The sequence below is a fragment of the Rhincodon typus genome, chromosome 1 (genome assembly GCF_021869965.1).
Source record: "Rhincodon typus isolate 14 chromosome 1, sRhiTyp1.1, whole genome shotgun sequence".
NCBI lineage: Eukaryota > Metazoa > Chordata > Chondrichthyes > Orectolobiformes > Rhincodontidae > Rhincodon > Rhincodon typus.
In genome coordinates this window covers 132,392,201-132,418,995 of record NC_063332.1, presented here as the reverse complement: position 1 = coordinate 132,418,995, position 26,795 = coordinate 132,392,201, and the positions used below count along the sequence as shown (strand labels likewise).

The following is a 26,795-nucleotide window of genomic DNA, read 5'->3' as shown; positions in this document are numbered from 1 at the left end:
AGATGATTCATTTTCGCTGGAGGAATGTGGAAAGGCAGTGCAAATGAAGGATACAATTCAAAAGGTGGGCAGAAACAGAGGAGCCTATGTGCACAAATCACTGAAGGTAGTGGTGCAAGTCTTGGTGGTCAAGTTTAGTTTTAATTTCTTTGACTTTTGTATTGCATCATTGTTTTAAGTAACAAAGTCAAGGAATGTTGTAGCTCCTGTAGTCATTGCACTGGACAGGCAATCCCTGGGTTGTGAATAGGCTCTGTTCTAGAGTCCATTCACAAGTCAGTGCACAATGCAAGACAATGTAAAGCAGCTGTTTGTAAGTACAGGAAATTACAACCAAGTTTGGGATCGCATTCATAAATACAAGAGTTTGTATGTTATACATTCGTAAATCATACCTCCTGCATGTACCTTTCCTTCATTAGTTATATATGCTTTTAATACAAAATCAAGTCATTGCTAAAAGGAGACAGAGTCACAGCTTGTAGTCTTGTGCTCATTAGGACTAGGAAGCAAGAAACTGGACATGAAAAAGGGACAGCAGTTTACACGGTATAAAAAGAGGGGGTGCTGTGTGGTTGGGCCATTGTTGGCATGGTGATGCAGCTGGAACAGTTAATTGTCAATCATCTCTCTCAGACCAAGCGGGTGGACTCTGATTGGACAGGCTGTTGCCATGGGAATGCAGAAATTGGCAGTTTATGATCACTTTCCTACTGCAAATGGTGCAATGCATGCACAAATTCTTTTTGCCTACATTAAACAGGATCTTGCCTATTAGTTTATGTTACTTCTAGCACAAGCAAATGCATCACACTTTGAGCCTAACTTAATAATAAACCAATCAAATTGATTTCGAATATAATTCTTGATGCAGTCTGGAATATTTAGTGAATGTTGTCCGGCAGAAGGATAAAGCCATACTTGAGATTAATCTTGTAGCATACGAAATTGTAGGAATCCCAACACATATTGCTGCTTGGCCTGCTGTGTTCATCCAGCCCTGCACCTTGTTATCTCACATATTGCATGTAGACTTTTGGTAGACAGTAATAGACTGGGGACCTAGTCATCTGCTTGTTGTGTAAGCATGATCCTGAGATATGGCCTATCAAAACTATTTTGCATAATTATGGCTACACTGATCACCAGCTGCAGTACAACCTGCAAGCTCATGAAAATATGTATAGCCCTAACCCTACTTTTGGCTCTGAACAGATAAATTTATTGCTACTAAATACAAGACTTGTTTTCTGCACCAACAGGAAGCTGCATCAGCCTAAAAGACATTATCTACCATACAAACATCTAACGTTATAGGAGTTTCAGTGCCAGTCCGATTCCAAGTCTGTATACTGATGACTAAACAACTGGTAGACCATATCAAACAACATGTCCTCTTGAATATACACAGCAGGCAGCATGCTGATCGTGCTCAACCAGCCTGTGCTTGCAAGCTATAGCTCATCATATCCAACATTAGATGTGATTCTGCTATTGGACAACATTTACTAAATAATCTTGTAATAGAGCAGAATAAACTGAAAATGTTAGCAAAGCATCTGGGATCTTGGGCTTTTGGATACAGGATTTGGGTGTAGAAGTGAGAAAGTAATGCTAACCTTTACAAAACATGGGTTAGGGCATAAGTGGAGTATTATATCCAATTTTGATATATTTTATGAAGAATGGGAGGGCCCTTGTTTGAACGCAGAACAGGCTTACCAACGTAGTTTCAAGAATAGAGGATTTTAGCTTCTTTTTGATTGGCAAAGCTGGGGTCATTCTTGTTGATGCAAAGGAGATTGAGGGGATATTTGATGGAAGTGTACAAGATTGATAGCTTGGATCAAGTGGATAAGGAAAAATGTACCATGGGCTATTGGGAACAAGGGGACTAAGATACAAAGGTTCTGGACAAGATATGCAGGAAATGTGAGGAAAAGCTTCATTTACTCAGCATGTGATAATGATCTGGAACTTGCTGCTCGTAAGGGTCAAAGGAACAGAGGCAAGATTACAAAAAGGAAATAAATTTATAGCTATAGGGATAGAGCAGAGAATTGAGATTAACTGGATTCATCCACAGTAAACTGGCATTGACTCAATGGGCTAAATATTCTCCTGTGTTGCAAATGAATATAATTCCAGTTGATATTTCATAAAAGACAGCTCAGACTCTAAAGATGATGTGAAAATATTGGTTATGAATAGATGTTTAGGTGAAATAAAAACGATTTCACTTAAACGTGACTTCCTTACCAACATTCCGTACTTGCTCCGATATGTCTGCTCTGATGTCAGAGATATCCCACATGGCAAAAAAAGAATCCAAGCAGGAGCCTTCTTCAGCTTCCTGGACGTATGGCTTGTAGGAAAAACTATAATGATGACCAATTGCAGCAAAAAACATTTCAATACAAATCACAAAATCCTGGGGGAAAAAATACAAAGTATTTGATGAAACAACTGTGTTTGGTTACACAAATCTTAATTCTAGAGAGTCTTGATACTTAGAGCATAAAAAGAACAGAAACAAGAAAGGGTCGCATATTCTCAAGTTCAGCTTTGGCTTGTTGAAACTTCAAAAGTTCTCCATCGTCATCATGAATATACTCAGGAGACTGAACATCCAATAGTCTTTTAGGGTAGTGAATTCTTAAGATTCACGATCCTCAAAGTGAAGAAATTTCTCCACATGATCCAAAGTGGCCAAAATCCCTTAACTAGAGACAATGACCCTCTTTCTAAATTCTACAGCCAGGGCAAAGAGTCTTTCAGCATCTAACCTATTAAATCCTCTCAGAAACCTCAATGTTTTAGCTCATTCTTCTAAACTTCAAACTGCATAATCTTTCCTGCAAGGCAATGCTCCTTTTTTTGTTCAGAATCAATCCAGTGAACATTCTTCACCTCTCACTCTAAACCAAGTATTTCCTTTCTTGGTAGTGGAAAGCAAAACCCCAGTTTCTCATTTAAAAAACAAAATCCATTGTCTCCTCCAAAATTATATTCCATCTGCCAATTTCATCTAAATTCCTTTACAGACACTATCTATGTCACAGCATATGTTTCCACCTAACTTTGTATTGTCAGCATAATCACTTTACACTCAATTTTGTTATTTGCTTTGAGAATATAAGCTTTAAATAGCTGATGCCCCAGTGCTGATCTTTGCAGCATCCAAATGGTAACAACACATTAATATTGAGGATGTGAAATTCCTTGAGGGTGCAGAAATTTACTAAACTGTTCATGGGAACAGGATATTAGACTCAAAGCATGGAAACAGACCCTTCCGTCCAACCAATCTATGCTGATCATAATCCCAAAGTAAACTAGTCCCACTTGCCTGCGCTTGACCCAAATCCTTCCAAACATTTCTTATTAATGTACTTATCTAAATGTCTTTTAAACGTTGAAACTGTACCTGCATTCACGTTTCCTCTGGAAGTTCATTCCAAATGTGGAATGAACTTCCAGAGGAATGCCCCTCATGTCTTTTTTTTTTTTTAAATCTTTCTCTTCTCATCTTAAAAATATGCCCCTAGTCTTGAAATACCCCAGCCTAAGGAAAAGACACCTATCATTTACCTTATCTATAACCCTCATGATTTTATAAGCCTCTGTAGAGGTCACCTTCTATTCTCCAGTGAAAAGAAGTCTTCGTGTGTCCAACCTCTCCTCATAGCTCAAACCCTCCATTCCTGACAACATCCTTGTAAATCTTTTCTGAACCGTCTCTAGCTTAATATCCTTCCTATAACAGGGTAACCAGAACTGGATGCAGTACTCCAGAAGAGGCCTCACCAACACCCTGTACAACCTCAATGTAATGCCCCAACTCCTATACTCCAAGGTTTGAGCAATGAAGGCAAGCGTGCTAAACGCCTTCTTAACCACCCTATCTATATATGAGATGCAAACTTCAAAAGAATTATGTACCTGAACCTCTAGGTCCCTCTGTTCTACAAAACTACCCCTTGTTTGTTTTACCAAAATGCCTTGCATTTATACAAATTAAACTTCAACTGCCACTCTTCAGCCCATTAACCCAATTGATAAAGATCTATTTGTAACCTTAGATAACCACTTTCACTGTGCACTATATCACCAATCTTGGCATCAAATTTACTCACAATTTCTCCTATCTTCTCATTTAAATCATGTATATAAATGACAAAAGTCAACCCAGCTCTCATCCCTGTGAAATACCACTGGTCGCAGGCCTCCATCCAATAAACAACCCTCCACCATCACTGTCTCCTGCTATTAAGCCAATTTTGTATCCAATTGCCAAGCTCTCCGTGAATCTCATGTCACCTAATGGCACATCAGATTACATTATAAATGATATTACCATTTAGTTACAAGGTCATACGTCAGAGAAGCTAAGGTTGTTCTCCTTGGAGTAAAAGGAGATTGCAAGAGATTTGATAGAGGTGCACAAAACTATGCCAAGTTTAGATATGGTAAAAGAAAAGCTGTTTCAATTAATTGATAGTACAAGGACAAGGAAAACAAATTTAAGTTTTTTGGGCAAGAAATGCAAGGGGATGCGAGCAAGAATTTTCTTTTAAAAACGGGCATAAGTGGTAATAATCTGGAACAAGCTGCCTATGTGAAGAGGAGTTACTGAATGATTTCAAAACACTGGGCATTTAAAGGAAACAATCTTTCGGGCCTAAAGAGATAAAGTGGGGGACTGGAACTGGCTGCATTGCTGTACAGAGAAAAGAGAAAATTTATGGACTGAATAGTCTCCTTCTATACCATTATGTTTTTAGGAGTCTTTTGATGACTCTTATAAGCCGCTTAACACTACTGTTTCCTGACCATCAACTAACTATTTCTCCAAATTTTTTGCAACAAGTTTTTATTGTGGTATCTAATCAAATGCTTCGTGAACACACAAATAATACAATATTCATTTGTTTTTTTTTTAATCACTGTGCTAGTTACATCCTCAAAGAGCTCTAACATTTGAAATAATTGTTTTCAGTGAATCATTTAACTGTATTAATTATATTCACTAGCTGTGTGTAATTAGAAGCATATGCTGATAGGGTTAGAGGAAAATGATGGGAAGTGGTAAATGCTAGCAAACACAAGTACGGCTGAATGGCCTTTTTAGTCTACTGTAGATTCTGTTTACATCCTCTCTAGGACTGACCACCTTATAATGCAAATAATTTTGTGCCTTCCCTCAAAGAATTGACATAAATCACAATGATAGTCTTCAGTGAAATCTGTTGATAGCTAAGGTATACCTGTCAAAGTTCCTGGGATATTCTAGGGATTCCATTTTCACTACCACAATTAACAAGAGGAGGGCTTGCCCTCTTTCAAATGGAACAAAATCCTAGCAGAAATCAGTTCCATTCCATTTTCTAATCCCTGTTGTGTAATTCATAAAAGGAGCACCTGGAATTTTAGATCAGTGTATTTTATACACTAATATACCAATTCATCCTCAATCTCAAGTAGCACTGCTACTTATCACTTTGTCAATTCCACAATTTCCCCTTTTATCTTTGCTCCTTATTAAGGAAGTACTTACCACATGGGTGGCACAGTGGTTAGCACTCCTCCCAAAGACCCAGGTTTAATGCCATCCTTGGGTGACTGTGTGCAGTTTGCACATTCTCCCCGTGTCTGCGCGGGTTTCCACCAGTTGATCTGGTTTCCTTCCACAGTCCAAAGATGTGCAGGTTAGGTGGATTAGTCATGGTGAATGTGCGGTTACATGGATAGGGTGTGCGTGCGCGTATACGTGTGTGTACATGTAAACGTGTGCGTGTACGCATGCACATGTATACATGTGTGTGCATGCGCATATGCGCCCTTTGGAGTGACTGTGCAGATTCAATAGGTTGAATGGCCCCTTTTGTACTGTAGGAATTCTACAATTCTATGATTCAATTAAAATTTAAAATTGAAATAAATTTCATCTAACAAATTTAAAATAAAATTAAAATAAAATTCAATTAAAATTCAATTAAACTAAAATTTCCCAATGAAGTCATCTTCAAATCTCTCAAACCCACATTTAGCTCATCATCTATTTAGCAGAATCTAACTAAATGAATTGAAAAATCAACAGTTAATTTTACCCTCCTCATGTGTGCTATGCCAGTATTCAACAGCTTTACTAGGTCAGACGTATTTTTCACAAAAGTTACTTTGCTACCCCCAGGACGTCAATTATTGAATATACTCTTGCAATTTCCTACCCATCTGATGCCAGGTTAACTAATCTAAAAAGTTATTTCTGTCCTTTTTGTTTTTAATACATTCAAATCCCCCAGCCTGATCTGTAAATGTAACCAGCTCTGGAAGATTGTAATGAATGTGGAGTGTGTGTCTGATCATTAAATGGTGGACCTTTTCTCCATTGCTCAAATAGACGAAATACTAGACATCTACCAAGACAGCAACGATGATTAGCAAATACTAAATATTAATTTCTAAGACAAAACCTCTGAAAACAATTTGAAGACCAGGAATAAACAGGTTCCAGATACGTTGGTTTAAACATGAAATTGTTAAAATTTACCTGCAGACCAGTGGCAACAGCTTCCACACTTTCCCAGTCCCATGTATGTTTCTCAGAAATTATACCAACTTTCACAAGTACAGCAATCAAAGCAGCTTGCCTATAATGAATTGAAAAAATACTTTTTCAAAACAATTTGCAATCAATTAATAAGCTAATTAACAAACTAGACTCAGATTCTGCACAAGGTATTCAGGAAGTTAATTTTTTTTTTGCAGGTTTCAGTTTGAGGATTATAATGTTCCTATTTGGCAAACCACAAAATAATTAAAATTTATTTCCAAATGTTTAAGACAGACATGTACAACTACTAAAACCAAAAAGAACTGTGGATGCTGTAAATCAGGAACAAAAACAAAAGTTGCTGGAAAAGCTCAGCAGGTCTGGCAGCATTTGTGAAGGAAAAAACAGAGTTAATGTTTCGGGTCCGGTGACCCTTCCTCAGAACTGATGGTGGCTGGGAAAACGTCAGTTTATATGCAGAAAATAGGGAGGTGGGTGGGGTAGGGAGTAAACAATAGGATATAGAGCCCAAAGAGACAGAACACTGGAACACTGCAGCAAGACAACGCAAGCTGGAGGAACAACACCTCATTTTCATCTTGGGGACCCTACAGCCCTCCGGACTCAAAACTGAGTTCAATAATTTTAGGGCCTAAACTCTCCCATGTCCCAGCCCCCAAACCCACACACCAGGCCTTGTTACCACATAGCCTGCCAGTACACACCCCCTGTTGTTAGTCACTAACAGTCCCCATTAACAACTATTTACCCTCCCAGCCTGATCGTTAGCAACTCCTTTGTCTGTCCAATTGTCTTTCTCTCTCTTTGGGCTCTATCCTATCGTTTACTCCATACCCCACCCATCTCCCTATTTTCTGCATATAAACTGATGTTTTCCCAGGCACCATCAGTTCTGAGGAAGGATCACCGGACCCGAAATGTTAACTCTGTTTTCTCCTTCACAGATGCTGCCAGACCTGCTGAGCTTTTCCAGCAACTTTGTTTTTATGTCCGACTATTAGCCAGGAGTATGAAACGAGAAATTAACTTCATAAAAAAAATAAACTTACCAGAAGGATACAAATACAACCAGTTTCACACAAAGAAACTTGCCCACTGGTTGGATTGGGTTCAATTCATTTCGCAGCACTTTATAAAACAGCACAAGGCAATACATGGCAAACTACAATGTAGAAGTAAATGCAAAAAGATAGAATAGATAAACAACTTTCAATTATAATGTGCCAATAATGAAGAAAAACAAGTTAACTCAATGGAGAAACAATTCTGAGTCCATAAAAAGTGTTCACATCTAAATAGATGCTTGTTCTTAGATTTTAGAAGCAATTCTTTTGTCATCTGATTCATTATTTGAACAATAATTTTGGTACAACAAAGGATGTTTTCTGAATATGTGAAAGACTGTAAGCTTCCTTCAAAATTTAAAATAAAACAGGTTTGAAAAAGATGATCAAATAAAAATGTTCTATACTTCATCAGCTTTATTATCAATACAATGTTCAAGTTAAAAAGTTGTTTTTGCCAACGAATAAATACAAGTACACATTATTTCATTGTTCAAGTCTAAGGAAGATGTAGATTTCCTGCAAACATAATTTGAAGTTATTCTTGACAACTGCGGTTATATAGGAAAATGTGAAGAGAGAATTCAGCTACATTTCATGGAATATACAAATGTTAAGTTTAAGACTAATACAGAAGATAGATCAACTGAAAATATTTGAATCAAATGCTATAAACTAAGAATGTAGGCCGTACATATTTAATATAGAGAGGTATATAATACAAGACTTACTATTTGTGAAAGGTTGTTAATTATGACCAAGTACGTCCAAGCATTTCTGAAGCTGAAATTCCCTTCATCATAAACTCCAACGAGTTCACAGATTCTGAGAGAAGGAAAAATTCCAGTTAAATCATCTGCTTATAAGTACTGTGTACTACTTTATAATATACATGTCAGCCTGCACAAGCTTGAATGTTTAAATTCTAAAAATATGGATCAAAGAATGTGTACGGTTGTTCCATGTGCTCTGCTGAATCCTTCTCTGGGTGCTGCCTTGAATTACCAAATTGTTTTCTTTATATTATGTGACACAACCAGAAAGGTCCAATTTTCAAACCGCATACAGTCTGTTCTGCTATAATGTGTATTCCGGCAGCGCAAATTGGCTATAAAGTGACTGGTGAATAGGGGAATGCTATTTCTAAAACAGTGCGCGGAGGAGTACTTGTTGACATCACATGATTGTTTCACGGGCTTTGTCCCGAGCATGTGCAATGTTAGCAATGAGTCTCCGCGCCGACATCACTGGGCTGTTTCACGAGCTTTATCCTGAACACGCGCAATGTTAGTGCCAAAAGAATTCCACGCCGGCATCATGTGATAATTTCGCAGACTTTGTCACAAAGCGCTCTGTGATTTTCATTTTTTTTTTAAGCAAGTTCTGCCATGTTATCCTCAATAATGCGAGGACAAAGTGGCAGTAATGTTAGCAAGAAGCATCCTGGTGGTAAAATTGTGGGTGGTGAACATAAAAAAAAGGCTATAACACTGGAAGAGAAGCTAGACGTTGTAAAGCATTTTGAATGTAAGTGAGAGAACATGTGATACAGTTCACATAACAGGAATAAAGGAGTCTACCTTACGCACCATTAGAGACAATGTAGAAAAGATTAAAGCAAGTTGTATTGCTGGAACAAGTCTAAGTGCTAGCATGTCTGCGAGGTCACAGACAAAGGAACTTGAGGAGATGGAGCGGTTTTGAAGTGTGTGGACAGAAGATCAAATGAAAAAGCGATCTGGGACCACCTTTCTCATCATAAAAGGGAAAGCTGTATCAATTTATGAAGATCTAACAAAAAACAACTGAAAATCCTGCAGATGTGCCTACTTTTAGTGCTAGCAGTGGCTGGTTTGCTGGTTTTAAGAACCGCACATTTGGATATTAGACCAACTGACTGCTCTGGCACAGGACTTGCTTTCAAAATGCTGAAGTTTATATGTGAATTAATACTTAATTACTTCATGCCATCAACTCCCAAATCTTGGCAGCCCTTGCCATGCTTATCAGATAAAAGCAAGTCAAAACAACAGTGCTCAGGAAGAACAATAGTGTATTATAAATCTCATCCCATCTGTATCCATTGCTGGTTACTCATGGATTACCATTCATAGACACTATAGCACCCCTTTCCCCCAAGACAAAGTGGAAATACCCTGAAGCTGTCTAGAAAGAATATTTAACCATGTAATAGAGGGATGGGAGAACTGAGAATTAAATTTCAAATAAAGTGGCAAGTGAGTATAAATTTACACAAGATTTTATTTCTGCCAGGCTAACTTGCAGTAACAAAAATCAGTGGCCCTCCTTCCAATTTAGAAATTGTGAGTAAGCCTGCATCATAAACAGAGTTAACAGACATCTGGTTGTTAAATGGCTCAGATCTGCCTCAGAGATGCTGACCAGAAGACTCACTGCTCTCAAGTCCAAGAAGCAACACCATCAGCAGCACATTAGTTGATGGTGTTTTTTTGGGGCGGGGGTGGCAAGTGTGCATGTGTAAAATTGCACCCACATTAAGTGGTCATTAATTAGCCATTCAGTACCTCAATTGGCCAATGCTGGGCAGCCTGCCAACCTGCTCCAGTCTACATTTCACTTACGGTGATCTTCAGATGATCAGATTAAAAAATATTTCTCTCAGTATCTTTCCAGTCACAGTCAAAAAACAACCTGTAATGATTTTTCTTTCTGGTCTATTACCTCTTGAAGTGTCCAGTGATCTGTGGTCCCTCTTACATCTGATCTACATTTTTCCCCTCAACAATATCATTCGAAAACAAATCAGGTTTCACATGTATGGTAGTGACCGGAGATCTACCCTACTATTATCTCTTAGTCTTTCTGCTGCTTGTTTCAAATGCTTGCTCTATCCACAAGCAGAAATTGAATACTGGGATGCTAAAAACCAGTCCTGCCACAAACTCTACATCCTTACACCAACTCCAATTTTTGCTGTAGCCACTGTCTGATGCATAACAAAACAGTTCAAAAAGATGATGTCCTATTTGATCTAGATCTGGACCTGACCTGTGAATGCCATATCCTCTCCCTCGGCAAGAGCACCAACTTCTGCCACAATAACATGACCATCTCTGTTCTGGCTCAGCTCACTGCATGCTTTATTGCTCATCCAGATCTTTTATCTTGAGACTTGACTATTGCCATGCTATCCTGGCTGGCCTCTATTTTGTACCTTTGTTGTACATACTATGTAACATCACAAACAGATACAGACCAGTTGGACCAACGTGTCCTTACCAGTGTTTATGCCTCATGCTACCTTCTTCCCACCCTTCATTTAACTATTATTATATGGTTCTATTCTTTTCGCACTCTTAATTCATCTATGTTAGTTACCATAATCACTTGTGATCGATCACACATTGCACATTTCATCTCTGAATAAAGATATTTCTCCAAAATTTACTAGCAAACATAAATATTTATGGCATCTTGATCACTGCAAGTCTAACGACTTCTGTGTTTAGACCCATCAAATCCTTCCATAAATTTTAAAGTCTTTAATCAGATCAACTCTTCAGTTCTGACAGTAATGGAACTTGAAACGTTAACTGCTTTTTTCCCCTCCAATACAGATTCTGCCATACTGCTGTCTTTCTCTAGCATACCGTTTCAGATTTTTAGCATCTGCAGTTCTCTGCTTATCAATGTTTCAGTTTTCTCTTTTGTAAAGAAAACTATGTTCATCTTTTCTTGTTATAAACACTACTTTGGCTTTAAATGGAATACTACGACACGTCCTTCCTAAAATGTGGTGCCCAGAATGGGAAGGCATTACAGAGGATGCAGACAGATTCACGAATATAGTTCCAGGGGTGAGGAGCTTCAGATACGGAGAAGGACTGGAGAAGTTAGGATTGTTCCCAGTGATGAAAGTATTGAGAACAAGTGCGCATAGATTTAAGACAAATAACAAATGTAGTGATGGTGACAGGAGGAAACTTCTTAGTGGGATAAATAGTTAGCATTTGAAATCCACTGCCTGAGTGTGGGATGCAGGCAGGGTCATTTGAGACTTCCAAAAAGAGGTGGCTCATCATCTGCAAAAGAAAGATTCTCAGGGCCACAGCGAAAAGGCAAGGAAGTGGTACTAGGTGAATTGCTCAAAGGCCAGCACAGACAACAGACCAAATGGATCCTTCTGCTTTAACCATTCCATGATTGTAAGGCAACTTCTCAGTTCTGGTATAAACTCCACAAATCTTTTACAAACCTTCTCCAGTTCTGATATATTGTTTTTCTACATGGAGACCAGAACGATTCAATTTTTGGAAAATCCTGGAACTCCTTCACAGCAGCGCGGGTGTCCCTACACCCCAAGAACTGCAGTAATTCAAGAAGGTAGCTTACCGCCACTTTTTCCAGGACAGTTAGAAATGGGCAATAAATAGTGTAGCTAGCAACTCAAAAACACCACGAAAAGTAATCCAGATGTAGTTTAAGAAATATTCTATACAAATTTAACATAATCTGCTTCTCAATTCTACCCTCTAGAAATAAACCCAATCAACTGTTTGTTTTTAAAATAAATAGCATCCTTCGTTATCTTGTCTTGTTTAGATGTTTTCCATACAGCACAGAAAATTCTCATTTCTCCAAACATACCTCTATGAAAATTAATTTCCTAGTTAATTATCCATACAGCAACAGCTTCATACATTTTGTCCCAGTCCACTTCTATTAACTGTAGATCCCAATTCGGTCTTAGCCACAAAATTGTTTTCCTAACTTGAATTTATACAAACCCTTTACCACAATTTTCTAATTTGCATCAATTCCTGTTTGCTCATCTCTGCTACGTATATTCGCCTGTGCTACAATGGCTCCTAATTCACCAACAAAAAAAAAATGACTCTTACAATCTCTCTACCCTAATAAATCCCTCGAAATCTCTGTACTCCTCCTATTCTGACCTATCATGCTTCCCCAGTGTTCATAAGACCATAAGATATAGGTGAAGAATTAAGCAATTTGGCTCAGAGTTTGTTCTGCCATTCAGAGTCAGAAGTCACACGACACCAGGTTATAGTCCAACAGGTTTATTTGAACTCACAACTTTTCAGAGCACTGCTCCTTCATCAGGTGAAGTGAAGGGATTCACACAAGCACAGAATTTATAGACAGAGAGATCAAACGATTGTACAAATGGTGTGAGTGGAGTGTTGACAGGTTGAATTACAAGTCCCTGGGATATAAAAACAGAAGTTGCTGGAAAAGCTCAGCGGGTCTAGCAGCATCTGTGAAAAAAAAAAAATCAGAGTTAACATTTTGGATCCGGTGGCCCTTCCTTAGAAATGATGGTAGCTAGGAAAATATTGGTTTATATGTAGAAGATAGTGTGGGAAGAGGGGGTAAGGAGTAAACGATAGGAGGGGATAGAGCCCAAAGAGAGAGAAGAACAATTGGACAGACAATTGATAGCAATCTGGCTAGGAAGATGAATAGCTATTAATAGAGGTGGTTAGTGGCTAACAATAGGTAGTGTGTAATGGCAGGCTATGTGATAACAAGGCCTGGTGTGTGGGGTAGGGGGCTAGGACATGGGAGAGTTCAGGCCCTAAAATTATTGAACATGACAGGAAGTCCAGAGGGCTGCTGGGTCCCCAAGCAGAAAATGAGTTGTTCTTCCAGCTTGTGCTGAGCTTCAATGAAACACTGCAGCGAGCCTGAGACAGAGATATCGGCCAGGGAACAGGGTGATGTGTTAAAGTGGCAGGCAACAGGAAGCTCGGTCTTTTTTGCGGCATAATGTGGGTGTTTTGCGAAGTGGTCAGCCAGTCTACATTTCATTTCCCCAATGTAGAGGAGACACATTGTGAGGAACTGATGCAGTAGACTAGATTGTGGGAAGTACAGGTGAAGTGTTGCTTCACCTGGAAGGTATGTTTGGGCCCTTGGATACTGGGGAGGGAGGAGGTAAGTGGGCAGGTGTTGCACCTTCACCGGTTACAAGGGAAGGTGCCGTGGGGCTGAGGAAGGGCAGTGTTGGGAGTGAAGGAAAAGTGGACCAGGGTGTCCTGAGGGAACGGTCCCTTCGCAAAGCGGACAAGGGAGGGAAGGGGAATGTGTCTCTGGTAGTGGCATCTCACTGGAAGCGGCAGAAATGGCAGCTAATGATTTTCTGGATATAGACGCTGGTGGGATAGTGGGTAAGGACAAGGGGAATCCTATCGCTGTTGTGGGAGGAAAGAGAAGGGATGAGAGCAGAAGTGCGAGAGATGGGTTGGACCCAGTTGAGGGCCTTGTCGACAACCGTACTGGGGAATACTCTGCTGAGGAAGAAGGTGGACATTTCAGAGGCTCCCTTGTTGAAGTTGGCCTCACTGGAACATATGCAATGGGGACAAAGGCTCTGAGAGAATGGAATGGAGTCTTAACATGAAGCAGGGTGCGAGGATGTATAGTCCAGGTAGCTGTGTGAAATCGGTGGGTTTATGGTGGATATTAGTGGCCAGTCTGCCCCAGAAATGGAAACAGAGATGTCGAGGAAGGCAAGGGAGGAGTCAGAAATAGACCAGGTGAAAGTGAGGGCAGAGTTGAAATTGGAAATGAAATCAATGAACTGACTGTGAGAGTAACACTTCTGGTCACCTGCAAAGACTTGTTATTCAGCCTGTCAATGCTCCACTCACACCATCTGTACTATTGTTTGATCTCTCTGCCTATAAATTCTGTGCTTCCCTTCACTTCACCTGACGAAGAAGCAGCACTCCAAAAACTTGAGACTTCAAATAAACCTGTTGGACTATAACTTGGTATCATGTGACTTCTGACCTTGTGCACCCCAGTCCAACACTAGCACCTCCACATCATTTGATCATGGCAAACATGTTTCTCAACCCCATTCTCTTACCTTCTTCCCATAACCTTTGTTCTATCTTCTTGGTCCTTGAAACACACCCACTCTACCCAGGCCACTCAGTATTCTGTAAGTTTCAAAACTGCTCACAATATTCCAAATGACCACAGCCTTATACAGCATCAGCAGTACATCCCTGCTGTCGTATTCTAGTCCCCTCAAAACGAATGCTAACATTGCATTTACCTTCCCACTGCTGAATGTACCATGTTAACCTTAAGAGTTCTAGTTTAGGATTCTCTTAAATCTCTGTGCTTCAGATTTCAAAAGTCTTTTCCCATTTAGTAAACAAACATAGTCTACACCTCTACTCTTCCTACCAAAGTGTGTAACCTCATACTTTCCCACATTGTATTCCTTCTACCGCTTCTCTGTACACGCTCCTAGCCTGTCTAAATCCTTCTACAACCTGCCTGCTTCCTCAACACTGCATGTTCCTCCACCTTTGTGTCATCTACAAACAGAGCAACGATGTCTTCAGTTCCTTCATCCAGATTGTTCATGTACAACATGAATAGTTGTGGTACCAACACTGACCCTTGCAGAACTCCTCTAAATCACCAGTTGCCATCCTGAAAAAGATCCTTTTATCCCTTCACTCTGCCTTCTGCCAGTCAGCCAATCCTCTCACCATGCCAGTACCTTGCCTGTACCACTATGGGCTCTTATTTAGCAGCCTCCTGTGCAGCATTTTGTCAAAGGTCTTTGAAAATCCAAACAAATCATGTCCACCTGCTCTATGTCTAACTTGCTCTTTATGTTCTCAAAGAATTATAAGAGATTTGTCAGGTATGACCTCCCATTGACAAAGCCATGCTGACTCAGCCTAGTTTTACGATGCACAGCAATCAGTAAATCAGGGCAGGAATAGTAGCAGGCCATTTGGCCTCTACTGTTTGTAAGATCACAACTCCACTTTCCCATATGGACCCCCTAATCTAAGGCCACCTTGTTTCCCAAATATCTAACTCAGTGTTGAGTAAATTTAAAGACCAAACCTCCACTGTTTTCTGGGGAAAAGAATTCCACGGTCTGATGACAGAAAAACAAATTTTCATCTTTCTTAAAAAGGGAGAGACCTCTTACTTTTAGACATATTTTCCCTAGTTTAATGTCACGAGGAAACATTCTTCAGCTATCCACCCAATCCTCAAGATCAAGATCAAGATCTTGTACATTTCAATAAAATTTGAACTCCTTCTAAACTTAAGTGCATAAGGCCTAACCTTTACAACCTTAAATTCATAAGATAAGCCTTCATCCCTGGAGCGAGTCGAGTTAACCTTCTCCAAACATCTTCTCAAGCAATAACAATTCTTTTCAATTAAAAAGGGGATCAAAACTGTATGCAATACTTCCAATCCATGGACAGAAGATGAGGCATTAAAAAGAAATACAATGATGTGAGATCTGGAATGCATGGCCTCAAAGGACAATGGAAACAATTTCAATCATAACTTCTAAAAGGAATTAGATATACACTTGAACAAGCAAAAAGCTTTTTTGACAAGCACAATTAGCTGAATTTCTTCTGCTGTGGCTTGTGTTTCAAGATAAAAAGGGATTGAGAGATATGATGTATCCTGTAATCCAAGATTGCAGAGAAGACAATGAACTAAGATTTATGTGGCTCTGAAAGTAAATTAAACCTTCAGGAAAATTTACAAGAAAACAGGAGGAATAATTAATCTCTCAAGAATATGAAAATGAAAGTGAAAACAATGCTCCATGAATTAGTGCGGTGTTTAGCTGGAGTTGTGCAGCAGACCAAAAAAGGTAGAAAGGATGGGACAGTTGTACAAGGAAAAAGAAATGATGCTCAGCCAAGTGGGCAACCACCTGCATTAGTTATCTCCAATAAAAAGACAATACTCTGAGTAATCAAATGCAGCATATTAGAGATTGTAGGAAATATTGATTGTTGCACAACAAATGCTGGAGCCCCTGAGAGAATATAGATAGATACATTTGGATTTACTACTCTAAGACAATACTACTTACAATGCAATTATGGTCGTAAATGGTCTAACAACAGTGTACTGCAAAACTCCAAGCTTGCACCTGAACAGCAACACCCTGCCAAAGAAAACACAAGCCTGAGGTGTGACATATGCTTGTAACAATATTTAGAAGGTTCTGAAACAGGAAGTAATAGCATTTAATAGGAAAACTTCAGTGAAACTACGTGAAACATGGTAACTTTAGCATTTTGAATAAAGCTGAAACCTGAAAACTGAATGTGTATTTGTCATCATTCGTAGACAATTCTACGTATAGCATGAGCCAATTAAAATACTGCAAAGATAGTTATTATGTAATCCACAAATGTCTTATTTCTTATTCACAAGAATAAAATTAAATTTGTATACAGAATTAATGGCAATACTTCAAAATCAAATACAGGATATTTCTCAATAATTCATTATTTATAGATATATGCTTAGATTGTCTTTAGGCCAAAATGACAATTGAGAACAATGAAAAATCTAAGAACAAGGTACATTAGTTTATGGGATAAAACAAAGAATTGTGAATGCTGCAAATCTGAAACAAAAACAGAAACTCGGTAGATCTGCTTTTTCTGCACAAATGCTACCAGAGTTAATGTTTCGAGTCCGATGACCCTTCGTCAGAACTGGAATCAGAGTTCTGAAGAACGGTCACCAGACTCTATGTGTTAATTCTGCTTTCTCTTCACAGATACTGCCAGATCTGCTGAGTGTTGCCAGCAATTTCAGTTTTTGTTTCAGACTGTAGGCTATTGACAAGGCATCAATTTCTGATCTGAATTGTTAATTCAGCTTCTTTTATCACAAATGCAACCTAGCCTATTAAGAGTTTCCCAAATTTTCTCTTAATTTCAGATTTCCAGGATTCAAAAGCACCTTGTTTTTAGATTAGGTAGTAAATTAACATCCTGTAAAACAGCTTAGACATCTACAGGAAAATTAGTTGCACTTAAGCAGTGCACAAACACTTGAACATGGTTACTTACTCTCCCATATGCCAAGACGGACAGCAGCAAAGAGGAGGCAGATGTTTCTGTTGATCTTTAGCTTCCAGCAGAATCACCAAATTTGGGTGCTGATACGTCAAATAGCTCAATAGGAAGATCATGAAGTTATAGATGACGTATGCTTCATAGCATTCTCGACATGTATCAACATATATTGCAATATGAGGATACTTCAAGGCTATCCACTGTTAAGCAAAGATGATTTCATGTGAAAGTAAGTAATTAAACATAGACATGCTACACAAACTTCAGATCAGCATCTGGATGTTAAACTGTTGCCTAATCCAGCATTCTGACCAGTATGTTTATTCAACAAATGCCACCCCAAACACCAGAACAAAGTAGTAAAAGTAAGAAGTGAGCCTATCCTAAATCAGACAGGGATCATGCAATATGTACCAATCATCTTCTTTGTGAATGCCTTTGATATATAGAATACTTACAGCACAAGAGGCCATGCGACTGAATCGGCAGTGGCCAAAACAATTTTCCAGGATAATCCCAATTTTCAACTCTTGATACATAACCCTGTGGGTTACAGCACTCAAATGCCCAATTATGCTACATTGGAATATAGCTGCACTAAGTTGAAGGAACATTACATTCTTGGAGGCCTGCTTCGCTGAAGAAAGTTAAAGATAGAATTACAAGAAACCAGAATAGCTCAATCAAAAGTTAGAGAATCAAAAACAATGGTCACATAGCAGATGTTCTAAGACATGGCAGAGGTTGATAATGAAGATAAAGTAAAAAGCTCAGCTCTGGGTTCAGTAGGGCATCAAGTTACTTTACAGTCTGGTTCAACCAAATATTGTCACCAAAAAAAAATGAACTAGTAGTCAGGACTTAGAATAAATTATAGGGGCCAGACACAATGGCTTTAGTTATTTTAATTTGTAACCAGGAGAACACGCAGCTCAACTAAAATCAGACACATAAACCAACATCAGTTAAGTGTGGGTGAATATATGGTGTCCAAAACTCAATAGGTTAAGTTTGCAAGCAACAAGGGTATTGCCACTGAACTGGAGAATAAAAGTGTTGCAGGAAGATAATGTGATGAACTACTTCTCTGCAACCTTTACAGGAGAGACACTGCACCTTGATCATTAATGCCTTGATATGGGCCAAAACATTGATAGAAAGAATTAAACATGAATAACATGATAGATAGATTCTGGGGGTCACATGATTAAGAACTGAGGGGAAAGGGAGGTTGGAGATGAAGCTTAGTTTACTAGGAGATAGTTGATAATGAGGTTTCAAAGTGGTGATAAAGATAGTTTTTAAATGGAAGGACACAAGTGTCAACAATAGCGAATCATTTACAAAGTTAGCCACAACGTCAAGTAGGAGAGGAAACAGCCAACATCAGTTTAATGAAAACAGACAGTTAAACAAATAAATCAGGAGCCGAATTTTGTTAACAAGAGACTCTCAGAAGGTATGAAGGAGATAGGAGAGAGACTAGAAAAAGGTATCTTTACAGGGCTAAGACTTTGGGGCGAACTTTGCAAAACACTTGGCTTTGGTGGCAAAAGGAACACGAGAATGCTGAAGTCAGCTGAACAGGTACTTTGTCATTGCTTCAAAATTGTCTATGGTCTCCTTACATCTGCTGGTGGGGGTGTTCAAGATAGCAGTTACAAATAATGAAAATAAGGCACAGGTTATCTTTGTTCCAGAGATCTTTCAGAGAACTGAGTGGTTTTGACAAAGGACTGTGTCTAGCTAAATCTGTGGATGAAACAATGCATCAGTTGGCTGCTTGATACATTCACATGTACACCCCTTAAACATGGAGTGAAGAAGGGAGCCATATCAGGTAAAGTGGGAAGAAGGCAGCACGGTAGGTCAGTGGTTAGCACTGTTGCCTCACAGCACCAGGGACCTGGGTTTGATTCCATCCTCAGGCGACTGGTGTGTGGCGTTTACACGTTGTCTGTGTGGGTTTCCTCCCACAGTCCAAAGATGTGCAGGTTAGGTTGACTTTCCATGCTAAATTGCCTGTAGTGTCCAGGGATGGGCAGGCTAGGTGGATTAGCCATGGGAATTATGTGGATGGGGGGGGGGGGGGGGATGCCTTTCAGAGGGTTGGTGTGGACTCAATGGGCCAAATGCTTGCTTCCACAGTGTAGGGATTCTAAGTTCTAATAAATTAGGGCAAGGACATGTAGCTGAAAGGAAGAGAACATAGAATAGATAGTTAACAGTTTGGAAGATGTGCTGCTGCCTCAGCTTGTAGCTACTCCTACCAGATCTCCTGCCATGCTGGTCAGTCTTGCGTCATCCTCATTCATGCTGTGTAATTTGTTTGCAACTGCTCTATAACATCTATCATGCAATTACACCTAGGTTGATCATCTTTCAGATGCCTTCCACTTTACCTTCCAGAACAGATTGTCGTAGTTTTTCAGTTTTTCTAATCAAGTGGTTAAAATACTGATTTTCTTTTCTGGGTGTCACTTTAAGAGTTCCTTTTGCTCTTGCAATTTCAAACAGTTCTTCATTAGTCTTATGGTCTATATTTTTAATTTTAAACATAAATTTTAACATCCATACTTCAAGGACATTTATTTTCTTCCACAGATCTTTGGAGTCCAGGCTTCTGGCAATTACAGCCACGTAGACAGAAAGCAGTACAAATTATTTTTCACCCTGGCTTTCTTGTTTTTAATAAAGCATTTATTTTCACAAAATTATTTCCACCCAATTCTATCCTTCTGACTGTGGCATTGCATCTGGCATCTACTGTTATCATAACACTAGTGAATACCAATATCTTCATCTTTCTGCTGTTCATACTCAACCCATATTTTAAGATTCTAGATTTTATTCAATTATGATACTTTATGCAGCTTCTTTAGATTCTGGAAGAAAAGCCATATATTCAGCATACCACAAGTCTGTTATGTTCTTGCCTCCAATTTTCCCCCAGGAAAACTTTGGTTCTCTTAATACTTGTCATACATACAGTTAAAGAAGTTTCATGACAATACACAGCTGTGTCTTCACTTGAAAAAGTATTATTTTAAAAGAAACCATCACGTCACTCTTTTCTGCAGCACTTAGGAATCAACAAACATTTGCAACTTCAGATGAAGCTTTTGAAGTGGTAACAGGATGTGATAGGATACAATGAAACCACCGTAGTTCCTCTGGTAACACAATTCAGAACAAGTGGGTAAAATGATAAGTTTAGAGCCAAGATTTTTCAGATTAAAACCAACAAGTATTTTTAATCACTAGAAAATGGAGTTAACATGCAACATACCTCCCAAACAGATGTGAATGTTAGGTCAATTGGGATTGGCAGATTTTCTGGGTACGGATATTAAGGGATATGAAGCAGAGATACAAAGCAGCTATAATCTAACTGAATGACTGAACAGTTAGTGTGTACCATAATACTATAGATATGAAATATTACGTGACCCATAAATTGACCTCAAAATTTGTAGTGAACTGTTAAGATTCATGGAACAGAAGTGTGCGCGCTCAGGATGCCATTCAAGAATTTGATATGACCTTTAATTATATTCCATGTAGTTATGAAAATAGAAATGCTTTATAAGGATGACCAGACATAACTTCCAAAAAAGGGAAATAAACAGTATGAGTCACAGGTTAGCTTTAATTTCCAGTTGATCCAAATAACAGTTATGCCCAAGGACACCAGCTGCAACAAATATTACTTTATTTTTGCTAGTTTTGTATTTTATTGATCCTTTGTGACACATCCATATCCACTTTCAAGGTTATTGGCTACACTCTGATCACATTGTTTTCTAATCAGGTTGTTTGTTTTAATTGTCTTATGAATTTAATGTCACACATTGACACCTATTGTTGATGAAAACTAGAGAGTGTTACTGAATCATCGCAAATCAAATATTACTTCAGCTCACCCGATGATGTTATCTCAGTTACATCTATGAAATACATTGTACCATAAAATGTTAGATGTGTACATCAAGTCAACTTCAAACTTAACTGTTAATGTTTTGAAAAAATGCTTGTATGTATGCTGCAGCATTAAAAAGGAGCTATACTTAATTCCCCAAATGGGGAATTATAAATTGTAGCTGTTCTATTTTGCCCAAAAAACTTCCACAAATTTTTAATTCAAGGATCTATCTACATAACCTGTAATGAGACGATTTGGCTTTAGTTATACATTAAAATGCAGTTTACTCTGGCTCGATCATTTGTAATAACAACCCTCAAGATCTTGGGTTGAAATCAGTCGAAAAATCAGAGTTTACATTAAAGAAAGACTTGAATTTATTATCAAGACCATCTTTTCATTATTGGTTTTTAAAAACTGCGGACAGAAATGGGAAAGAACTGTATTAAACTAAGAATTTACAAAAACGGTTGGCTGCTTTGAAAGCAAAAAAACTTGATAACGTTGCGAACCCTGTTTGTTTGGCTGGTTCACTATGAGTGAAACTGATTGATAATTGGTTCCGAGTCCACAAACCAATGACAAAAGGTCCTCTGCATGCCAACAACAGGATTGGTTGTCAGGTAGCTGAACACTGGGCTGTGTGCAAAGAAAAGCTTTAGAAAAGAAACTAACAGACCTACAGCAGCCAATAACACTCTTGGTTCTCATCGTAAGCCACTTTAAAACTGAAGAAAACTAGCTTATCTTTTGTTCAGTAGATGGTGCAAGTTGTAACTTTGAACTGGATATGTCAGAGACTTTTTTTAAATAAGTGAAACAGGCACCTCATGCCTCCTGCAAACCAATGAAAACATTTGGAATTAAGAAAGATCAAGGATAAACCTTTAGATAAGCAAAAGTCAACCCATAGGTTTTGGGAACAAAGACTACAGAACTTGTTTTCCCTCTGCCCATGTGGGTTTCTCCTCTCTGTTCCCAATTATAATGCTTATCTGCACGTGTAGAAGGGGAAGTTTTGGAGTGGAGTTTTAATTTGAATAGTTGTTTACATGTAGCTAGAATCTAATGAGATTTCTTGCTGAGTTCATACGTCTGTGCACAAGTCCAGCTGGTCCATGTTTTCTACCAATCCTCGTCTGAAAAGAAAAGTAGTTTGGGGATTTTGCATATTTCTTCAGTAGTCAGCTAATTGTCTGGTACATGAATAGTAATTTAATTCAGTGCTTCATAACAATACAAATTATTCATAACTATAAAATCAACTTACACTGTCTAAACTGTAAATGGGTACCATCCATAGGATCCTGTAGTCAGAAAATTGACAGTAAATTACGATTTCTAAATGGTTGACATTTACAGATTTTTCTACGTGAAAAACAGATTAATCATAAAAGCACAGATACAATGAATACCTTATTATTGGTTTCTGTAATTCTGGCTGAGTATAATGCACTAGATGCTGCAAGATACCCCAAAGTGATATTGGGATTGTCATAAACACAAAAATTCCAGCAGTGAACCATGCTTTATTGTGAGTTCCCACCTGGATTAAAAAAAAAGAAACAAAACATTAATGGAAACAAAATATTATGGTTGCATAAAGTTGCAGTTTTGTTCCCTGCAACTAAACCACAACAAAATCTGATTTGGTCAAATGGTCTGAAAGATAGATATTTATTTTTAAGACTAACAATGACCACATCAGTGAGAGGATCTTTCCTAGCATCATCTAACTATATTTCTGTTGCTGGCAGTTGGTTACGTCAGGCAAAATGCTACGTTAAGTGGGCATATTCCTCTTGAATTAATAACTGCTAAATCATTGACAATTTGAACTGATGTCCGCACACTTTGGCAACTTTTTCTATTACACATTCTTACTCCCAATTTGATTAATTGGATTGAGTTTATTGATGATGTAACATAGATGGTAGGCAAGAGTTGAGCACTTTATGTGATCTCTGAACTTCTAAGAGGTTTGAGAAGTGCTACAATAACAGGGAGAGTGGAGGCATGCAGATAAAACTGACTGAGTCACAAAAAACAAAGGGTAGCAATGAATGATTCTTTCTTGAATTGGAGGGATGTGCACTGTGAGGTTCTCCAAGAGTCTGTGTTTGGACCAATGTTGTTCCTGACTTGGGTTGTAGAAGGCACAAATTCAAAACAAGAGTTAATATTGAGTCTGGTACAACTGACTGAACTGACTACATCTGAAGAAAAGTCATACTGGACTCAACGTTAACACTGTTTCTCACTTCACATGCTGCCACACCTGCCGGGTTTCTCCAGCTTTCTTGGTTTGTTTCAGACTTCCAACAGCCACAGTATTGTATGTTTATTTGAGGCATTCAGATGAAATTCAATGAACAGAAGTGCAAATTGATGCATTGTGGTTGAAGTAACAAGCAGCGGCAATACAAAGGACACAATTCTAAAGGGGAGTAGGAACAAAGATTTCAGGGATATGTATACACAAATTGCTGGAAGATAGCATGGCATGCCCAGAAAGCAGTTAAAATGTCAAAGAACTCGAGGAATTACACATTAGTGGCATAGAATACAAGAACAAGCCAGTTAGGAAGATTCTTCATAAAAGACAGACTTGACCTCAATTGGAATGGTGCATTCAATTTTGGCCACTGCACTTTAGGAAGGATGCAAAAATTTTAGAGTGCAGGAAAGACTTTGAGAATTGTTACACAGCTGAGGAACTTCAGTTATGTTGATACATTGGAGATGATGGAGTTATAAACTAGGATGAAGAGGAGATTCAACATAGATGTGAAAAATAATGATAGGTTTAGATAGTTAAAAGGGAAACCGTTCCATCAGCAGGAGGTTCAAGAATCAAAGGGCAGAGATTTGATTTGAACGGTTCTTTTGCCAAAGGTGACGTGAAGAAAAACCTTTCTTCCCCAGAGTTACAATGCACTGCTTGAAAGGGTGATGGATGCAGCTTATGGCTTTCAAAATACAATTTAAGTGAAAGCATTTGAAAGGGCATGGGAGTGACATTAGATAATTACACCACACCCAATAAGAATGCTGGGAGACTGAACTTCGTTACTTCTGTGTTGTAACTATTCTATAATTCTCAGTCACCATTATTTAAATAATGGAACTTTCCTAAATTAGTCTTGCAGGGGAAAAAGTATTTCCAGACTGCCTTCTTGCCTGTTCCAACTGTGCATCATGTAGAGTGTCCCCTCCTTCCATGTTGAAATCCAAATATACACTCTTCTCCAATTTCCCCATCTCCTAATTCAAGGAAAAAGTATTTGCCCCTTTCTAATCCTCAGTGTTTACATCTCGTTTCCATCAAACTCAAATCCTGAAGACAGAACATGATTCTTCCTGCTCGTTACACTTTTCTATTACCACTGAATGCATATTTTTTTCATATTTCTTGCCCTTGCCCAAGTGCCTGTGCTTTCCTTTCTGTCAACTTTCACCTCCCCCTCTCCTATCCTGATCCCCATCTCTCCAAGCCTTGCTTTCATAAAGAAGATATCTTCTTCCTAGATCTCTTTCCAGCCTACGATCTGCAGCTCAAAAGGTATCTAAAGCCTGTGATCACTCCCGGGTCTAGAGTTCAAGAGTCAGCTCCACAAAATATTGTCTTCTCCACTAACTTCTATCTGAAGGAATGGACAAAAAAAGTGTAATAGAAGAGAGAAAGGAAGTCTAGAAGTTGAAAGACACATAGGATAGCAGAGAAAAATACTCAGCTATGGAAGGTCTCCAATTTATCATAACCAATGTTCCAGAAAATCCTTTAAATCAAAAAGAAATTATTTTAAAAATTATTTAAGAAAACTATGATGTTCTTAAACAAGAACAGTACTTTTGGTTACGGGAGTTTCTACATGTACAATTTGAAATAACAAATGATACTCTCCAGCAAAAGCTTCCTACTTACATAATTCACCTTTCAAAAACAGAAGTACATCACACTGATGTTGAACAAGATTGCCATGTTACCTCAGATTTTCGCAGCTCCCAGACACAGAGAGGAACAGCAACCACAACACCCACAAGGTACAAGAATACCACCAAAGGCCGGATCCATCGTCTCCAGTTTCCAAAAGTGCATGGCATGATTCAAGGATACAAGTGTATTTCTCTCCTCAATGTACTTCAGTCGATCATATCCTACTAGATCCACATTCAGCAGGAACCTGTACTACACTTTCCCCATGTAAAAAAAAAAGTTGTTTCATTTTCTGGAAAATTGGCTTCACTTAATGGCAATTAAAGGATGCCCTCATCACACATCCTCTGAAAAACTTGGAATCTCATTACAATTAATGCATATCAAGGGGCACTCCATCTCCAGGGCACTCGTGTGATTAAAAAAACCTATTCCCTCAGGCACCCTGTCCCCTGCTCCCAGGACACTCTCATTGCAATGGGTACCCTACCCCCTGGGACCCCCACTGCAATGGGCACTCTGCCGCCTAGGCACCGTCACTGCAATGGGCACCCTGCTCCCGGGAATCCCTTACTGCAATGGGCACCCTGCTCCCGGGAATTCCTTACGGCAATGGGCAGGGTACTGATGCTGACGGCTGGAGTCAGGTCCCTGTGTGCCCGCTGCGCCCAGGCCTTTCACAATAAAAAAAGGCCAAACTTCGTGCAGATCACGTTTTGGACTTCATCCGCTCGATGCAAAATGACCCGTTGCCATGGCCAATGCCAGCCTACTTCTCCAATCACGAATCACCCGTGATTAATGGTCAGAGTAAACTCCACGGACGCTCGCTAAACCACCTCCATCATATAAACAGCTACTTGCTCCTTCCCTCAGAAACCCGTCCCTGCACCGCTTCTATTGGTACATAATCGTCACGTGAATGATCATTCCCTGCTATAATTGGTTGGGTTGCTGGTCAATCACTTGCCGTCGCCTACCGGAAGTAGTCGTCTGGACCGGTCCAGGTGAACGAAGTGTGTGACGTCAGGGGCCAGGTGCGAGCTGGAACCTCTAGCCCCACCCCCTGATGTATATCCATCTCCACATTGCAGCTCCCGAGCTCCATGACATCGCCAGAGATAGTAAGAACTGCTGATGCTGGAGTCAGGGAGCTGGATGAACACAGCAGACCAGGCAGCATCAGAGGAGCAGGAAAGCTGATGTTTCGGGTCGGGACCTTTCTTCATTTTTCTGAACAAGGGTCCCGAACCGAAACGTCAACTTTCCTGCTCCTCTGATGCTGCCTGGTCTGCTGTGCTCCTCTAGCTCCACACTGTGTTATCTCCATCACATCACCAACTGCATCTTCCCCCAGTCTCCACTCCCTCACCATTCTAACCCAGTTCCATTTCCACCCTCACCCTATTTC

The 26,795-nt window shown here is 39.2% G+C and overlaps 1 protein-coding gene across 2 annotated transcripts in view; it reads right to left on the bottom strand.

Moving 5' to 3' along the window:
• Positions 1-26,261, bottom strand: part of tmem184c (transmembrane protein 184C) — a 31,071-nt gene extending 4,810 nt beyond the window's left edge. Inside the window, exons 1-9 of one of the 2 annotated variants that reach the window (XM_020535126.2) lie at positions 25,435-26,261; positions 22,863-22,993; positions 22,718-22,754; positions 17,520-17,725; positions 16,526-16,600; positions 8,373-8,466; positions 7,627-7,739; positions 6,554-6,653; positions 2,260-2,431 (exon numbers count right to left, since the gene is read on the bottom strand). In XM_020535126.2, the coding sequence (XP_020390715.2) occupies positions 2,260-2,431; positions 6,554-6,653; positions 7,627-7,739; positions 8,373-8,466; positions 16,526-16,600; positions 17,520-17,725; positions 22,718-22,754; positions 22,863-22,993; positions 25,435-25,551 (1,045 nt within the window). In that variant the 5' untranslated portion in view covers positions 25,552-26,261. The remainder of the gene's footprint in view (positions 1-2,259; positions 2,432-6,553; positions 6,654-7,626; positions 7,740-8,372; positions 8,467-16,525; positions 16,601-17,519; positions 17,726-22,717; positions 22,755-22,862; positions 22,994-25,434) is intronic. The other variant, XM_048598039.1, reaches the window with a different exon arrangement.
• Positions 26,262-26,795: the final 534 nt, after the last annotated feature.